An 18,867-nucleotide genomic window follows, 5' to 3' on the forward strand; every position below is an offset into this window, starting at 1 on the left:
GGAAAGAGAAACAGTAGACGAGTGGTAGTCAGGAAAGATGCAGACAGAGGTGTAGAAGGGCAGAGAGAGGCAGTGAAGTACTTAGGAGCTGAGAAAGAGAGACAACAAAGAGAGCAGAGAATGCTGGAGAGAGCGATGGTGAAACTACTGAATTGGCTGAAAAAAGAAAGAGATGGAAAAAGACAAAAGCAGAGAGATGAAGCAGAAGCAGATCATCTGCATGTCAGTAACAAAGGCTGACAAGCCAAGCCAAAGAGGACATCCGATAACTCTCACTATCTCCGCCCATACTTTTGAGAGCTTGATACAAGGTTTGGGTAAATGAGTCCTTCACATTTGAGAGTGTCAGAGGAATCTATTAAAAATCCATTATTTGAATTGCATTCCACTCTCCATTACAATCAAGTTAAAAGGAATTCTCAAGTTGGCCTCAGTTTGCTGGCATGTCCAACTGAGCCAATTAAGGCGTATTAATAATGGAGGAACTCCAAATAGGCACTAAACTCCATAAATGTGCAAAGATCTGTCACTGAAGAGTGCTGGCTACAGTCCACCATCCTGAAGTGTGTGCATACTGTTTCTATCATGTTAGTGTGTAATTAATGTCTATTCTCCATTAAAGCTTGAAATCAGATGTGATATGTTTCAAGGCTGATTTACATAAAGTTGGTGAATGCTAATTTCCTGAAAGATCTGCTCTTAAAACAGATTGTGGTTAGGTTCTGACGATAGAGAACATTTGTCCAGAACTCCCCCAATGTTGCAACCCCCTGTTGCGTCTTCTCCAAGCTCCATGCTTTTGTTGGCAGGTGATAATCGGCCCACTGATGCAGCCTCCTGCCCGGAGTTCATTGCCAAAGGCGGCAGGGCGCATTCAGTAAACAAGGAATTAGCATGCAAATGGTCTGGAGGGAAGAGGGCAGGGCTGGGAAGGCGAGAGTTTAAGGTCGCAGGTCAGACGCTCCTCAGACTTTATTGCGCAGCTGTCAATCACCGGCTACCCTGGGGCAGTAGCTCGCAACAAAGGGAACAAAGATGGCCGACAAAGAGGCCCCCATGTCTCCCCCAACTTTAATTCTACTTCCTCTTTTTGGGCATCACTGGAGTCCCCCGATAATGAACAGAGTGCCAATCATGTAGCTCGTAAGACGGCCTCTTGGCGTGGCTGGGGGCTTGTTTTGGGTTTGAAGAACTTCACCTTGAAGACCTTAGGTTCCATGTGGCTTTCTTCTACTTTTGACTTTCTGTTAGATCATGCTACTTGTCCAAGCTGCAAGTTTAAGTCAGCATTTTTCTTCAAGTAAATAAGCTTTTTAGTGCCTTGCAAAACTATTTATATCCATTGAACCTTTACACATTTTGTCACTTTACAACCACAATCTTCAATGAATGTAAGTGGGATTTTATGCTGTACCTGTATGTTTGGGGTTGTCCTGTTGGAAGGTGAACCTTCACTATCATCCTAGGTCTAGCAGGTTATCCACCAGGACTGCCGTCATGTTTAGCATCTTCTTTTTCAGTTCTATCCCGACTAAAGAAAAAGATCCCAACAACATGATGCTGCCACCACAATGTAACATCTTGGGGATGGGGGATAGGTTTCAGGGGTATGTGAAGTGTTAATTTTCCACCATAGCTAATAGTTGTCTTGTCCAAAGATTTTCCGACCTGAGCTGTGGACAGTTCCTCCAGAGTTGCCATATGCGTCTTGGCACTTCCCTTGATTAATGCTTTTATGCCCGCCAGTCAGTTTTAGTCTACATCACATTGTATTTCTGACTTTCTGCTGTGCTTCTTTGCCTTAATCACGAATGTTTAGTGACGATCCTCAGAGCTCTTCACAGAGCAGCTGGAATATTTACAGAGATTATATCACACGTCAGTGGACTCTGTTTACCAATTATGGGATTTATGCACTGGTTTTTATTTAGGGATATTTTAGTAAAGGGGCTGAATAGAAACACAAGCAGTGTGAATATGCTGTTGCAGGTCCACCACAAATGCATCACTTGAAACAGAACACAAAGGCTGTGGAGCAGACATTTGTGGCAGCAGCATGCTGTCATTTTGGGATAAAAACAAATCAGCCTGCAGTAATTTGATCAGCCCCCTCCAAACACACACTCACACAAAATCATGTTTAACTCCCCGTTTCCTCCCATCCTTCCCTACCCGTAGACACCAACGTTAAGCAGGACCCACTGGGGAACATCCACCCGTTCTGCCTTCTGCCTCTGCTCACCCCACCCTCCAAGAGAAACAGAAAGGGAAGGGTGAAAAAGGCCAGAGAGGAGTGGCAGGGAAAAGGGCCTGTGCGAAAAAATCCACACAAGAAAGAGGGGAGCTAGCTGAGAGTGACAGATGCGTTGAAATTTGACAGAGAAGAGCGAGGGCAAAGGGGCAGCAAGCGACATAAGTATGGAGTCTGGGGGAGTCTGGGTGGCAATCAGACATCGTGTAGCGCGGCCAATGTCAGTTCATATTGCATTAACACAAGATGGTGTAAGTTTGTATGTGTGTGTGGTGGGGTTTTATTTTATTGTAGACATTTCATGTGCAGGGAGACATGAGGGACAAGCAGGGCTAATTAAATCACCATGGGACAGAAATGGACGGCCTGACACAGTCAAACATGCTCACACACACTCCCTCCACAACCCTCCTGCTGTGTCGAAATGTGAATTGCATCGTTTCCCATCGTAATCATCTGCCTTTCCTTCTCCCGCTCTCTCTTTCTCTCTCCAGGTAAGCCGGTGATGATTATCACGGAGTACATGGAGAACGGATCGCTGGATGCCTTCCTGAGGGTCAGTCATGCGTTTCAGTCCGCGTGCATGTGTGCACACGTTTTGGTGTGCGACACGAGCGTAGCCTGCCGATGCCATCTTATCTCTGTAATGTCATCCACTGAAATAACAAGTGTTGGTTCACAAACACCAATCCTAATCCTTATCTGCTTTGATCAACTTACGCTTTTCATACATGGAGGTTTCACCTCTGTTTTTCAGGTTCACTACACACGAGGTGCTCACTGATCCTACGAAATATACTGAACATGCTGGGAAAGTAGGCCGGCATTTAAAAAAGGAAAATGCAAAGATTTACTTTACAGTGACTGCTCAACAGGAATGGGCGGGTAAAATCATCACGGTTTTACCTTCACTCACTATAAACAAACATTTAAACAAAAATATACAACATGATCTAAAAGCAGCTACTTTTTCTGCAGCAAATTGACTATTAAAGTTAGAATATTGTTGTCTATGATAGGCATTTTTTCGTATTTTCTCATACAAAAATTCAATAAAAATACAGAGAAAACTATGTAATACATACTGTACAGAGAAGCGACAAGAGTATTACTGTTTTCACATTCATACAAGAAAAGGCACAAAAACTGGTTTGGGAATATTTTTAGTTTAAAAAAACATCACAGTTAAGGATGGTCTTTACTCTGCCCTTCTAAAAACAGATCAAATCGCCTGATCGATGTCATAGTCATATGGGACACTCATACAAGAACCTACCCAGGGCAGCACTTATCCAGCATGTTGCTCTGTATATGTATTAGATGAATGCAGCAGGGCTAAGAGTTGACAGAGAATGAGAGGCTACAACATGTTGCTGTGGTTACACAGCAAGGGTTTAAACAATTCTCCGATTTTTACATTTCAAAAAGACTTCAACAATGTTGTTTTTATTTCCTTCTGTAAGTGATCGAAAGTCCTAGTATCTACAATAACAACATATTGCTTTTTTTTGCAGAAGAATGATGGTCGTTTCACAGTCATCCAGCTGGTTGGCATCCTGCGTGGTATTGCATCAGGCATGAAGTACCTGTCTGACATGAGCTACGTTCACCGCGACTTGGCCGCTCGCAACATCCTGGTGAACAGCAACCTGGTGTGCAAGGTGTCTGACTTTGGCATGTCGCGAGTGCTGGAGGATGACCCGGAAGCTGCTTACACCACCAGGGTAAGTGTGTGTGTTTGTGTGTGTGTGTGTGGGGTGGGGGTCTATCACCTTATTTGCCAACTTAAATTAAACAGCTCGGCATTCAATTATAGGGAGGCAAGATCCCCATTCGCTGGACGGCCCCGGAGGCCATTGCTTACAGGAAGTTCACCTCAGCCAGTGATGTGTGGAGCTACGGAATCGTCATGTGGGAGGTGATGTCATATGGCGAGCGACCATACTGGGACATGAGTAACCAAGACGTAAGTCTGAGGAAGCTTGATTGTGTGTAAAAGGTCATCAATAATAGACAGACCGGAATAGTTTCATCATTTTACCTTAAAAATAAAAATTCTGAAAAGAACATACACCAGCAACATTACTTGGTACCTTTGGCATTTATATTCCACCCTGAATTAAAATTCTCTCAAATCAAAAGTTTATTGAAGAAAACTTGATAAGACATTTATTTTAAACTAACCAACCTACCAGAATCCAACTTACATCAGCATTATTTTACTGTTTTACTAGGTGATCAAGGCCATTGATGAAGGCTACCGGCTGCCTCCACCCATGGACTGCCCTGTGGCCCTCCACCAGCTCATGCTGGACTGCTGGCAGCGAGAGAGAGCTGACCGGCCAAAGTTCGGACAGATCGTCAACATGCTGGACAAGCTGATCCGCAACCCTAACACCCTGAAGAGGACTGGAGGAGAGACCACTGTCAGGTGAGGGAGCGGGACCATTTATCTAATCTCAGAATCATAATCAGAATCAGCTTTATTGCCAAGTTCGTACATACAAACAAGGAATTTGCCTCCGGTACACTTTGCTCTTTTGTTCTGTTTTTGCATTACACAATATACAAATTTACAATTTACAATGTACAATATACAATGTACAATGCAATATTCTGCATTACAGAATATACAAATTTACAATTTACAATGTACAATTTACACATATCTAATAAAAAACGGGCATTTGCAACATCTGTATGCTGTTGTTTTGTACTCTATTGAATGTTCATCAGAGAAACAGCCTGGGGGAAGAAACTGTCTCTGTGGTGGCTGGTTTTAGTAAACAGTGCTCTGTAGCGGCGGCCTGAAGGTAAAACTCTAAACAGTTTATGTGCAGGGTGTGTGGGGTCTGCAGAGATTTTGGCAGCTCTTTTCTTGACCCTAGACCTGTATAAGTCCTGGATGGAGGGAAGGTCAGCTCTGATTATTCTCTCCGCAGTCCTGATTATTCGTTGCAGTCTGGACCTGTCCTGTTTTGTGGATGAGCCAAACCACACTGAGATGGATGAAGACAGGACAGACTGAATGATGGCAGTGTAGAAGATGACCAACAGCTCCTGTGGAAGGTTGAACTTCTTGAGTTGCCTCAGGAAGTACAGTCTCTGCTGGGCCTTCTTTTGAACAGTGTCTATGTGTGAAGACCATCTCAGGTCCTCAGAGATGGTGGTTCCTAAGAACCTGAAGTGGTCCACGGCCGATACAGTGTTGTTGAGGATGGTGAGGGGGGTGTATGGGGGTGGTGTTCTCCGAAAGTCCACCACCATTTCCACAGTCTTGAGTGGGTTCAGTTCAAGGTAGTTCTGACTGCACCAGTGTACCAGCCGATCCACCTGCTGTCTGTATGCAGACTCATCACCGTCCTGGATCAGTCCAATGACAGTGGTGTCGTCTGCAAACTTAAGGAGTTTCACGGACGAGTCCGATGAGGTGCAGTCATTTGTGTACAGAGAGAAGAGGAGTGGGGATAGAACACACCCCTGGGGGGCACCAGTACTTATTGATCTGGATCGGGAGAAGATGCTCCCCAGTCTCACCTGCTGCTGTCGGTCTGTCAGGAAGATGTTGATCCACTGACAGGTGGAGGCTGGGACGTTGAGCTGTGTGAGCTTCTGGTGGAGGATGTCTGGTATGATAGTGTTGAAGGCCGAGCTGAAGTCTACAAACAGGATCCTGGCGTACGTCCCTGGACGGTCGAGGTGTTGCTGGATGAAGTGTAGACCTAAGCTAACAGCATCATCTGCCGACCTGTTTGCTCGGTAAGCAAATTGCAGGGGGTCCAGCAGGGGGCCTGTGATGTCTTTCAGGTGCTTCAACACCAGCCGCTCAAAGGACTTCATGATCACAGACGTCAGGGCTACAGGCCTGTAGTCATTTAATCCTAGGATGGCGTGTTTCTTGGGCACCGGGATGATGGTGGATCGTTTGAGGCAGGAGGGGACCTCACATTTCTCCATTGACTTGTTGAAGATCCTTGTGAAGATTGGAGCGAGTTGATGTGCGCAGGCTTTCAGACATAATGGGGAGACGTTATCAGGTCCTCCAGCTTTCTTTGTTTTAATGCGCTGAAAGAGCCTGTAAGAGCCTGTTTACCTCTTCCTCGGAGATCTTTAGTGCAGGCAAAGGATCTGATGGTGGGGGGTTGGTTGCTTTATGGGAGGAATTTGTTCCTGAATGGGATGTAGAGGGGATGATTTGAGGTGTGAATGGCTTCTTGTCATGTCTGCAGTAGAAGCCATTCAGACGGTTGGCCAGGAGACGACTCTGTTCAGGATGGGTGGAGGGGCTCTTGTAGGCAGTCAGGTTTCTCAGACCAGTCCATACAGCTGAAGTGTCACCAGTAGAAAGGCTGTTCTTAAGCTTCTCACTGTAGCTTCTCTTAGCTGCTTTGATCTCTTTTGTTAGTTTGTTCCTGGCCTGCCTGTACCGCGCCCAATCTCCACTGCTGTGAGCTTCTTCCTTTTCCCTGCGCAGATTCCTGAGGTGTGGAGTAAACCATGGCTTATTGTTCCCAAAGGTGCAGAAGGTCTTGGTCTGCACACACATGTCCTCACAGAAACTGATGCATGATGTCACCACATCAGTTAGTTGGTTTAAGTCAGTGGCTGAGGTTTCAAAAACAGTCCAGTCTGCATTCAAAGCAGGCCTGTAGCATCTGCTTTGATTCCTCAGTCCACTTCTTAACAGTGTGAACCTTGGGTTTGGAAGCTCTTAGTCTCTGTCTGTAGGTTGGGATGAGGTGGATTAGATAATGATCCGAAAAACCCAGAGCAGCCCTGGTAACAGCATGATATGAGTCCTTTAAAGCTGTGTAACAATGGTCCAGTGTGTTTTTGTCTCTGGTGGGACACTTAATATGCTGTCTGTATTTGGGGAGTTCATGGGAGAGGTTTGCTCTGTTAAAATCTCCCAGTATTATGATGAAAGAGTCCGTGTATTTTTTCTCCAGGTCTGTAATCAGCTCAGCAAGATGTTTTTCCGCGGCAGAAGTGCAGCCATGCGGTGGAAAATATGAGCCGATTATTATAAACGAGGAAAACTCTCTCGGTGAATAAAACGGCTTACAGATTATGGAAAATGACTCCAGATCCGGGCTACATGTTTTTCCCAGCTTTTTTACGTCTCTGCACCAACTTTCATTTATATAAAAGCAAATTCCGCCTCCTCGCTTCTTCCCCGATAGCTCCGCGCTGCGATCCGTTCTGAACAGCTGGAAGTCCAGCAACAGCAGTGCTCGGTCCGGGATGTGTTCACTCAGCCATGTCTCGGTGAAGCAGAGAACCGCTGATCCGCGGAGGTCCGTGTTTTTACCGGTGAGAAGAAGCAGCTCGTCCATCTTGTTGTTGAGAGAGCGGACATTTGCCAGCTGGATTGAAGGCAGTGGTGTGCGAAGTCCTCTTTTGCGGAGCTTTACCAGCGCGCCAGCACGCTTTCCCCTCCGCCGCTATCGGCGCAGGATCCCATATAGAGCCGCAGCTCCGCTTGCCAGGAGCTCAGTGAACCTCGGATCGATGAAAGATGGTGAAAAAAACCCAAGAGAGGACTCTCTGATGTTGAGAAGTTCCTCTCTACTGAATGAGACCACAGGATTGTGGCCCGACACCACATAACTGCACAGGGCAGGGCAAGGAGAGCATTAATAAGAGAAGCAGCCAAGAGGCTCATGATACCTCTGCCAGAGCTACAGAGATCCACAGCTCAGGTGGGAGATGCTTCTCCCACAGGACAACTTTTAGTCACACTCTACACACATGTAGCAACAGGCACCGTTGCCAGAAAGGTATCAGAACTTCCATTTTATCAGGGTCACAATAAGAAGACAGTTTTCTAGCTAAATTGAGAAGATTTTAACTCTTTAACATACAAACAAAGAACTATGTGTGGGGGAAAACATCAACCCTCATTTTGGAAACAGCACTATACTGTTGGAAACGTTTTCTTTACCAGGGACAGGAAGACTGGTCAGTGTTGTAGGGAAGATGGTTGGAGCTAAATCCTGGAAGAAAACCTGTTAGAAGCTGCAAAAGATCCATTTAGATCAAAGGAGATTCATGTGTTGGAATGGCCAAGTCAAAGTCCAGACCTAAATCAAATTCAGAATCTATGAAATCTATCCAATCTGACTGCGCTTGAGCTACTTAAGAAGGCTGAGGAAGCACCTCAACAACACTTGAGCAACACAGTTGTTCCCAAAAGCAACCTGTAAATATGTAATTCATTTTGTACTAAAACTCTCATAAACTCTCACAAAATATTATGTAGTATTTGGCCACACACGCTGACACACACACACATCTATGCTTTTTATTCACATAAACCATTAAACATTATCCAGCAGCATTTTGTGGCTGTTTTCCGCACAGATACCCTCCCTAATGGATTTCTCTGCATACTCGCTTTAATGGTGCTGTACATTCAGGAACACGGCCGCTCTAACAGGGGGAGGAATTACGATGTAACGGCGAGTTAAAAACAAACACGACCCTACATCTCCACCACCATTACTCTCCGGCGGCTAAATGTGTTAAGAATGACCTATGTGTGTTTACAGACTTGACGCAGAGCAGCGGGAGTCTGTTTGACTTTAACGAGTGTGTGAGCGCATGCGAGCAAGTCACACAGACTCACAGTCACCTAATGGGGGAGCTAAGAGGAAGTCCTCTTGGAATAATTAGCTGGGCTGGATCCTATAAATGAGACTTTTTGCAGTCATGGACCAAGAAGGGTGTGTAGGTTTAAATAAATCTCCACTCATTTTGTTACTGCCTAATGAATAGAGATTACTTAAAGGGTCCAATATGACCTAACTTCACTGCAACATACATTTTTTAAAGAAGAGAAAATCATAAAAAGGGTTTGAAAGTGTGGAACAGTGAGAAAGTCACCAGAGCAGGGCCACTGCAAATAAGTCATTGGCTCCATGTACATTTGTCATGGTTGAGAAGGCTGTTGCAACCAAAGAAGAGAAAAAAAGAAGGGCGGGTAATTTGATGATGAATATGTGAAGACGGTGAGGGACTCAGCTGTGCTGTAAAATGCACCATAGTGTAGGGGTTATGTGTTTTCTGTAAACTAAGGATTAACTAACAGTGTCGGTCACATCAGGGAGGAACTGAGTTGAACTTTCTGGTAGCACCCACAAAGTGGGGACGTAAAACAGAGCCAAACCTGACAGATGTGCTGATTCGATCAAGGAGAAACAGCAAGAGAGAAATGTTGACTGGTGTTTTTTACAGCCTGTGGGGAGCTCTCCATCATCACACAGCACGTTATACTCATGAAACGGCAGCATGAGGGTTTTTTTTCTTGTAGGGCTGATGTTGTATAGCACTGTGAAGAAGTATTTCACCCTTTACAGGTTACTACTCTTTTTGTCTTTTTACTTAAATGTTTCAGACCAGCAACTAAATCCTAGTATCAGAAAAAAAAACTCGAGTAGATATAAAATGCAGATTTCAAAACATGTTTAATTATGGGGAAACATCTATTCATGCAACCTTGCCCTGAGTGTCAAAGTAATGGTCCCTAAACCTAATAATTGTTGGCCACAATAGTAGGAACTGGCAATGAGACTTAAATATTCATTTTGGGAAGCAATCAGATTTAAGTCCAAACTTTGACTAGGTCATTCCCAAACCAACACTTTTTTGAGCCAGAGAGCAATATTCATGATTTTATTAATTATGGCAAGTCATCCAGATCCTAAAGCTACCACATAAAAGTCTTCGAAATAATCAAAATTCATTTTATACCACTTGTTCCATAGTAGGTTGCGGGGGAGCTGGTGCCTATCTCCGGCGAGAGGCGAGGTACACTCTGGACAGGTCGCCAATCCATCACAGGGCAACACAGAAGCATACAGGTCAAACAACCATGCACACATCATTCACACCTAAGGGCAATTCAGAGAGACCAATTTAACTAACAGTCTGTGGGAGGAAGCTGGAGTACCCAGTGAGAACCCACACATGAAAGGGGAGAACATGCAGACTCCATGCAGAAAGACCACCGGCCGGGAGTCAAACCCAGGACCTTCTTGTTGCAAGGCAACAGTGCTACCAACTGCGCAGCCCTGCAGCCTCAAAATGTTTTGTGTTAAAAATGAGATGGGCGTTTGTGTTGTTTTTTTGGTCAGCAGTTGTTTTTGCCTTGTAACTCTTACATGAACGCTCTTTTTGTCCAATCTCTCTTTCTTATTGTTAAATGATAACTAACCTCTGACCTTAACTGAGGCAAGTGAGGCCTACCGTGCTTGAGATGTTGTTCTGGGCTCAGTCATGACCTCCTCAATGAGTCCTCCTGAGAGGTTTCACCAGTATTCCATGTTTTCTCCATATGTTGATATTGTTTCTCGTTGTGGTTTACTGAAGTCCCAAAGCCGTAGAATTGGCTTTGTAATCCTTCCCAGACTGATAGATGTCAGTGACTTTTTTCTCATATGTTCTTGAATTTCTTTAGATGAGGGCATGGTATGTTGCTTTTTGAGATTCTTTAACTTACATTCTGTTGTCATTCAGGTTTTGTTTAAAGTGATTTCTTGATTCTACATTGTTTGATTGGTATAATAATAGGAATGTGTACTTTTGTGTTAAAAAAAAGCAAAAAAGAAAGCTATCTCTAATAGGCATAATACTTCTTATAACTGTATCTTAACATTACAGTCAGTTTGCAAACTGCTTCAGAAGTCAGTCAGTCATTTTCTACCGCTTATTCCATAGTGGGTCACGGGGGAGCTGGTACCTATCTCCAGCAGTCTATGGGCAAGAGGTGGGGTACACCCTGGACAGGTTGCCAGTCCATCGCAGAGCAACACACAAACAACCATACACACACTCATTCACACACCTAAGGGCAATTTAGAGTCACCAATTAACCTAACTGGCATGTCTTTGGACTGTGGGAGGAAACCAGGGTACTGGTGAGAACCCACACATGCACGGGGAGAACATGCAAACTCCATGCAGAAAGACCCCCAGCTGGGAATTGAACCCAGGACCTTCTTGCTGCAAGGCAACAGTGCTACCAACTGCACCACCGTGCAGCCCCTGCTTCAGAAGTCATGGTGTGAATTTCTGACTTAGATGGAACCTTTAACACAGATTATAAAAACAGTGCCAAAGGGGATGACAATGATATTTATAAGAATACAAAGGGCCAAAAATAAATAGTCCTTTTTCTGTTTTCCACCCACGTCAGGCCCAACACCACCCTGTTGGAGCCAGGGAGCCCAGAGGCGTCAGCCGCAGTGGGTACAGTGGAGGACTGGCTGCAAACCATTGGCATGGAGAGATACAGTGACAACTTCACTGCAGCTGGCTACACCACTCCTGAAGCTGTGGTCCACATGACAGAAGAGTAAGTACAGTGGTGTGGTAACAGAACAGGAGGAGCCCGGAAAGAAATAAGTAAAACAACTGCTGTCCTAGTATGTACTAGGACAAAATTTATTCTATATTACTGCAAATAGTCATAACATTTTTTTTAATTAAAATTTAGCCACTTTCATGACAAGAATTAAAGTATTGATGACTTTAATAAGCGGGGATAATGCCAAAATCTATCTTCAGAGAGATGGTCACAATTGCTGATGATAAAAGAATCAAGTGCATTTTGATTAGCAGTACTAGCGGCTACTTTTCCTCTTACATCATTGTAAAAGAAGGAAGTTAATTAAGCAACTTCCAGCTTTAAGTAAACTTAGCATGGGATAAAAAGTGGTAAATGATATCAAGTAGGTAACATCTGCTACTCAAATGTCATAATACCATAAAATACTATTACTTAATCTGATGCAACACTATCCAAAAGCTTTATTTGTGCTGAGGAAATTATGCTTGAAACTGAAAGTGGAACATACAACATTATATCAATTCTTTTTAACTTGTTTAGTAATTCTTTGACCACTTGGGAGAACTTATAGACCATTGACATTTCATATCCAGATGATCAGTTGATCATTAAATATAATAATTATATAGATTAAACAGTTATGTAACAGCCAAAAGTAACATATCCTATCCTGATGCAAAAAAAACACTTAATTCCACACCTTTGATCCGAAAACACATACAGTATTCAGAACGGGGCAAGGTCAAAATCGAAAGTCATTCTTTAAAAAGAAGAAAGGACTTGATATTCCTCCAAATTGTCTGCAATAATCATGCACAGACCTGCGTAACATGTGTTTTTCAATGCGCAAAGATGGAAAAATGTGAAAGCAGCTTATGCATTTTTAGTCCCAAACTCACAAACTACAACGTAAAAATTTTAAGTTTGGAAAATGTATTTGCTTCAAAGAGTCCTAGAGATTCACCTGATTGGTCACTATATAATAATATGTAGTTTTTCATTTTGCTCTGCAATAAAAAGATTTTAGTATTACTTTAAGAAATGAAGCACCAAAGGATACTTCAAACATGTAGCCATCTATTCTACTGTATATAACCTAGTATGTAGCGTTTTGAATAAAAGAACACGTTCTTGGCTGTAACATGCAGATTTTTTCATTCTGTTAAGATTATAGAACTACGTTTTGTTTGCTGGTGGGAGAAATCTTTTACACAACAGAAACTGTATGGCCAAATTCTACTGGAAAGCTGTAAAAGTCATCATCTATATGTGGTTTTTATGTGTTTGTTATTTTTCTCCTGAGTCCTAAAAGATTTGTTGTCCTGTCTTTTCTCAGGGACATGACACGCATAGGCATCTCCTCTGCTGCACACCAGAACAAAATCCTGACCAGCGTCCAGAGTATGCTGTCCCAAATGCAACAGATCCAAGGCAGAATGGTTCCTGTCTGAGAGGAGGAAGCAAAGGAATCAAAAAGACATTTTTTTCTTATAAAAGAATGAATACATAATAAAAAACAACAAATATACAAAAACAGACAAATAAACTATGAAGAAATAGTTTACCTCATCAATGCACTTTAAATTGGATCTAAAAGAAAATAAGGACTTGATGAAGAAAAAAGGTGTCTAAAATGGCACTTTTTCAAAAATCTGACCTTTACCTAGCCCTTTTTGTTGTTTCTGAGAATGAAACACTTCTGTTTGAACCATTTGTGGGATTCATGGAGGGGGCGGCTGAAAACGTGCTTCCGAGAGGCCAATCTGGAGTGCCTTTAAAGGTCTGGAAGGAAGGAGGGAGACGTTGGAATCTTATGTATCTTCCTCCTCTTGGGCAAACAGTTATCTCTTGGAACTTTCTTTCTGGAATAATCTAAGGGGCAAACTATTTGAATTTCTGTGACTGTGTTTATTGTACATGACTTGTTTCTGCGGGACTCACAGGCTGAACCGGCCACCATTGTTCTCTTTCTCTTTCTGTCTGCTGGATATGTTTGATATCTCTCAGAAAGTGGAGAATGCTACCTGTGAATATCTCAGAGTTGAGGGCTGCATTCTTGGGGGAGATGCTGGTGCAGTGAAGGCTTAGTTCAAGGAGCTCGTTTTTGGTTTTGGCTTCCTCTGGCCTTGTTTTTCTCCCAGAATGCTAGATTTTTTGCCCTCTGGGTGTTACAGAGAATGTCTCTGATCTTCCAAAGGAGACTTCCCACACCGCTGTCTTCCCAAAAACCAGCCCTCCTACACCTTCGATAAACACACACTTTGGATTCTTCCATTCGTCTCCCATTGGAATCAAAGCCTTCACCTCACTGTTACTGCAGGAGCCACAGACTCTTCCTCACTGCTTTCAATGGACGCTTGTTTGGAACGCCTGAATTGATTGCATAAACCGGAGGCAAGAAGATGGAATTTACTCTTACTAAAAAGGAGAATGTGGATATAAATGGAATCACAACCATCAGCTACAAGAATAAATAACAAAATAATGGAGGATTACTGTAGCTGTCATCAAGGTGAGTACTGTTTCATTCTGCTGCTCAAGCTTTCTAACAAACAGATAAAGAAACAAAACAGAATTAAGTCTTTGTTGTTGAGGTGAGTTTCTAACATCATGCATGTGTAGCTGCAAAGTGAGAACCACTAGATCTCTTCCAGTCCTCCCCTCAGCTCCAGAAGCAGGGTTAATTAACACGCAGGTTGCACCACCTCAGGCAACCGGAGCAGATCAATAGCCACTGTTCTGTGATCAGTCTGCAGGCTTGTTGCCTCTGGCATGTTAATGAGAAGAATTAATCAGCAGCTGACACCCAGTCAGCCAGATAGACCAGCAGAGCTTAGAAAATTTAAAGATCCTACTCTCAGGTGCAGCTTTGTTCTTGGTGCATTTTGATAGACATTTCAACAACATCACAGTTTCTTCTCTTGCCAGTAGTCTCTTGAGAAACCTGCATTCACTTTAATGATTTAAGTTAAATGGGATGGTAAAATAAAGATTTAGCTTACACAGCCATATGATCCTCGACTGAGCTCTATAAGCATTTCCTTAGGACAGAGCTGCAACATTATTGGCACCCCCTGGTAAAGTCTTAATCTTTTTTTTAATGGAGACTCATGATGGCTCTCTTTGCTTCAGTTTTCTAGTAGTCAGCATTTGAGATTTATTTATTTGTTTTTAACTTCTCACTGTGTAAGATGGATAAACTTGGGCTCCCATATAGCAGAAGTGTGCAAATTTTGGCCCGGGGTCCATTTGTGGCTCCAGCACAGGCAGTTGATGCTGATGGACACCCTTGTCATTTTAAGGGCGATATTTTCCCCGAAATTGAATATCTTCCTAAAATAGACATTGTTAGGAACAAGAACATGTCATTCTCTTTTATTAGCTATGTTTTTTTTTTCATTTTAATTTTATGGAAAGTGGGACCACAAATTTTCAGTGACTTTAACGAAAAAACAGACTTGGGTTCATCCATTCATTAAACTTGCCAAAAAAGAGCGTGCTTTTTGAAGAAAAGAGTCACTCCTATTCAGTTCTTGTTGATGTTGGAGGAATAGACTAAAAACATTAAAAAAAAAAAATGGAATGGAGCTGACTCCATTGTAACTCAAATGTTACTTATATATATATATATATATATATATATATATATATATATATATATATATATATATATATATGTGTGTGTGTGTGTGTGTGTGTGTGCGTATTAGTAACATTGGGTGGATCTATGCATATGGTTATACTGTTAGTTTTTTACACATTTTTATGAGGGGCGCTAATGATAGCAGGGGGACCCAGGTTACTATTCTCATTTAGAAAACTGGGAAACTTTGGTTTTGTGGTGCTGCCGCTAGCTACTGTATGCATTGGCCATGCATTTTCTGTGGTTTGTCTGTTAGCATTTTCCAAAGCCAAAAGTGATTTGCTTGTGATGACCTGGACAGCATTTATGCCCCCCAAATATGAGATTTCTATGTTATTTTATCGCTAGAAGCTTGAAACTTAAAGGGTGCCAGCTAGTAGATATATTTTACCTGTACTATTAATAGTGGCATAAGCTCAATCAACAAATTGTATTTATAGGACTGAAAGGTATTAGAAATCTTAGTTTAATTCTAAACTCATGAAAATGACAAGGTACAAAAGATTTACTAATTTCTGTATGTGTATTTTGTGTAAGTGTTTACATGTGTACCATTTAGGGTTGCACTCTGAATTTCATTGTTCTGCCTCAGTTCAATAACAAAAAAATAAATTTAAAAACCCTATGTCAATTATAAGTAGTTAAATAATAACAGGTCCTCTACACAGTTTTAAAAGTATGGCATTTGTGTTTGGCATTTTCCACTTCTCTACAAGAGAGAACGGGATGAAAATAGCAGTGTTTTCAGATTATTTCCCCTTTTTTAAAAGATGAATGACTGAATTTCTCAAAACATTTTTTATATATAAAATAGATGGACCACCGTCTACCATTCAGTACCCTCTACTGAAAATCAGAACATCAGTTTAAGAAATCAGCAGTGTTTCATTAAGAAAGACACAGAGCTTTTCATGAATGGATAGAGTTAGGGTTTGCTTACTAGAAAAAAAGGGTTGGCTTGGTTACAGTCTTCATTTTTTAAACTTTTATTATTATTGTTTGTGATAGAAACAGGCAATCAAAATCCTCACCTTGGTCCATGCACTCTTTGAACTTTGAGCTAAAAAATCAGAAAACTTGAGAATAGGGAATGTCAAATAAAAACTTATTAGACGTCCTGCAATGGATCCATATTTCTGCATGAGAAACTGGTAAGGGCTAATCAAAAGAGTTATTACAGCTTGCCAATATATTCTGCTCCAACAGCACCGGCTCAACGCAGAGCATTTAACAAATACAGATGCTCTATAACTGCGTGCTTTTGATTTGTGCCAATAAATCAAGGACGCATATCATATATCACATACATGCAAGAACATGTGGCACACAAATGTCGAAGCATCGTCACCACAAAATCCATATTTTCCCCTGTGGGCCAGCACTTTGCACTCTCTCTGCAGGGCACTCTCTGGCTCTGGACTTTGTTTAGCCGAAGAGCTGAATGTGGCGTCGAGCCGGAGCTGCAGAGCAGCATAGGTGGTTGGAATTAGAACAGAGCAGAAACTGTTTACATTGAAAACCACTGTGACTGATGCAGTTTCTCATTCCTGGCCTTCCTTTCTTTCTTTTCCCCCAGATGCTGCCGTCCATCAAAAACTCGGTAATCTCGGCCTTGCTTGCCACGACTGGAATTCTTCTTGCCGCAACTCTTCCTCGTCATCCTGCATCCACCTCTGCTTCATGACCTCTCCTTTGGGGGCATCTCCTCCACCAATAAGAAAACGAATCCACCCACAAGCGCCTGTAACGTTCATCGTAACAGCATCTCGGCTTGACGGTGTAGCCACCCCCATGCTTGTGGCCATCCGGCGATGAGCTGGAGTTACAAAGAATGAATTTAACAGCTTAAAAAAAAGAGACAAGAAGAAGAATGTAACATAACAGAGAAAACCTGCTCCGGTGGATGATGTACTTTTTTAAATCACTTCATGTGTGAAAATTTTTTTTATTTGCTCTCTTTGCATGTAGAGTAACAAGAGTTTAATTTGAGTGTGAGAATGAGATCGGTGTGTGTGTGTTGTCTGATTGTCAAAGTCTCCATTTGTAATTGTGTCTGTTTTCATGTCACTGTAAGAAGGGGGGAGATTACAGAGTTGTATAGTTTTTGATATGAAAAGAGAAAAACCCTGGAATATTTTTTTTGCTTTTTGTGTCATCTATGAAAAAAAGAGAACATAAGGTGTGTTGCTGACATCATGCATACTTTCCTCTGTGACAGCATTTAATGAACAGCTTTCGAGAGTGGGTCCCATTTGGAGCAGCTTGCAACTGGACGCATAGAGACACAACTGAGATACTAAACATCTCCAGTGCATACAAACGCATATTGGAGTTTGGACTCTCTGTGCTCATTATGAATCATGGAGGAGACACTTTCTGGATGTGGGACAGAGCAAAGGATCAGAGGAGAGAGAGGGGAGGCATTGTCTTAAACTGATTTGTTGTTTAATTTTACAGACCATGTAATACAGCTACAGGTTGAACACAATGGACTTTATACTCTTAATAGACAGTTCATATACAGTAATACAACACCTCCGACCTTATTACAGCTCTGCAATCTTTCCTATTTGTTTCTCTTTGGCGAGGTGGGAAAGTGGTTATCTCTTGAAAACGGACCTGTTTGGATATATGCAAGACATGCAAGGAAGGAGAAGGAACCCAGAATGTACTGTAAAATATTTTTTCCTCTACCTAAATGTCAAATAAGTAAAAAAAAAAAAAGAAAAAAAAAATGAACATAATGCAACGGTTAATGTTTGTCATTGTAAGCCTTCCGATGCCATAATGATCTAGCCACGTAGATCTAACATCCTTTTGATCCTTTTTGTATTGTTTTTCTTTCTTCAGACATTATAATTTTTTTATTTCTTTTTGTTTTGGTCAAGGAGCTATAGGTACGTGTAACTTATGTCATTTATTTATGTCCTTTTATATCTAGTTTGTAAAATAATAGCCTAAAGTGAAGTAAATAAAATGGGTGCCAAGGTGCATCCTTATTAAAGTAGAAAGTATGTGACAGTCTATGTGCCTTTTCTCTGCACACGTGCAGTAGTTGTTCTTGCTTTTTCATCTAAACACTAGGCTATGTGGAAATTCATGCTGGGGTTAATTGGGGTTGGGAGGCTTATGGGGTTAGGATTCGAATTCATTGGGGGGTAGGGACTATTTTATTCTGTTACAGCTCTGGTTTGGGGGGGGGGGGTGGGTTTGAGGTAGTCCTGGCGGTGGTTCTCCTGGGTTTCCTGTGCTCTGGGGGACCTTTGGATGTTTGTGGTTGGGATCTCCTTCGTATCTGTCCTGGGTCCAGGGGGCAGGTCTGTGGCTCCTCACTCTCACTATTGCATATTTTTATGGAGAAACCTTGTATACACAGATACGGTCAAAATCAGACCCACAGGTGTTTAGATTCAGGTGTTAACAGATACACAAATGTTCTATATTGAGCTGCATTTACCACTAAATACATCTTGCATTGATAAGTACCGTGCACGTTTTGGTATAAAAACTGTTAATATGAATGTTTCTACAGGTGTAGAAGCAAGCAGGGTGTCATCTTGTATTCTCTTCATCCTTCTTTCTTTCCTCCATTATTTTCTCCTTCTCTCCCCCTTTCCTTTTTGC

General features: G+C 42.2%; 1 protein-coding gene across 3 annotated transcripts in view; it reads left to right on the forward strand.

The window, feature by feature from the left end:
* Window positions 1–18,257, forward strand: part of epha4l (eph receptor A4, like) — an 80,651-nt gene extending 62,394 nt beyond the window's left edge. For all 3 annotated transcript variants that reach the window (XM_047391575.1, XM_047391574.1, XM_047391576.1), the window contains exons 12-18: window positions 2,746–2,807; window positions 3,766–3,975; window positions 4,068–4,217; window positions 4,486–4,682; window positions 11,448–11,606; window positions 12,937–14,112; window positions 16,820–18,257. In XM_047391575.1, the coding sequence (XP_047247531.1) occupies window positions 2,746–2,807; window positions 3,766–3,975; window positions 4,068–4,217; window positions 4,486–4,682; window positions 11,448–11,606; window positions 12,937–13,051 (893 nt within the window). In that variant the 3' untranslated portion in view covers window positions 13,052–14,112; window positions 16,820–18,257. The remainder of the gene's footprint in view (window positions 1–2,745; window positions 2,808–3,765; window positions 3,976–4,067; window positions 4,218–4,485; window positions 4,683–11,447; window positions 11,607–12,936; window positions 14,113–16,819) is intronic.
* The last annotated feature ends 610 nt before the right edge of the window (window positions 18,258–18,867 follow it).

The sequence above is a fragment of the Girardinichthys multiradiatus genome, chromosome 18 (genome assembly GCF_021462225.1).
Source record: "Girardinichthys multiradiatus isolate DD_20200921_A chromosome 18, DD_fGirMul_XY1, whole genome shotgun sequence".
Lineage (NCBI taxonomy): Eukaryota > Metazoa > Chordata > Actinopteri > Cyprinodontiformes > Goodeidae > Girardinichthys > Girardinichthys multiradiatus.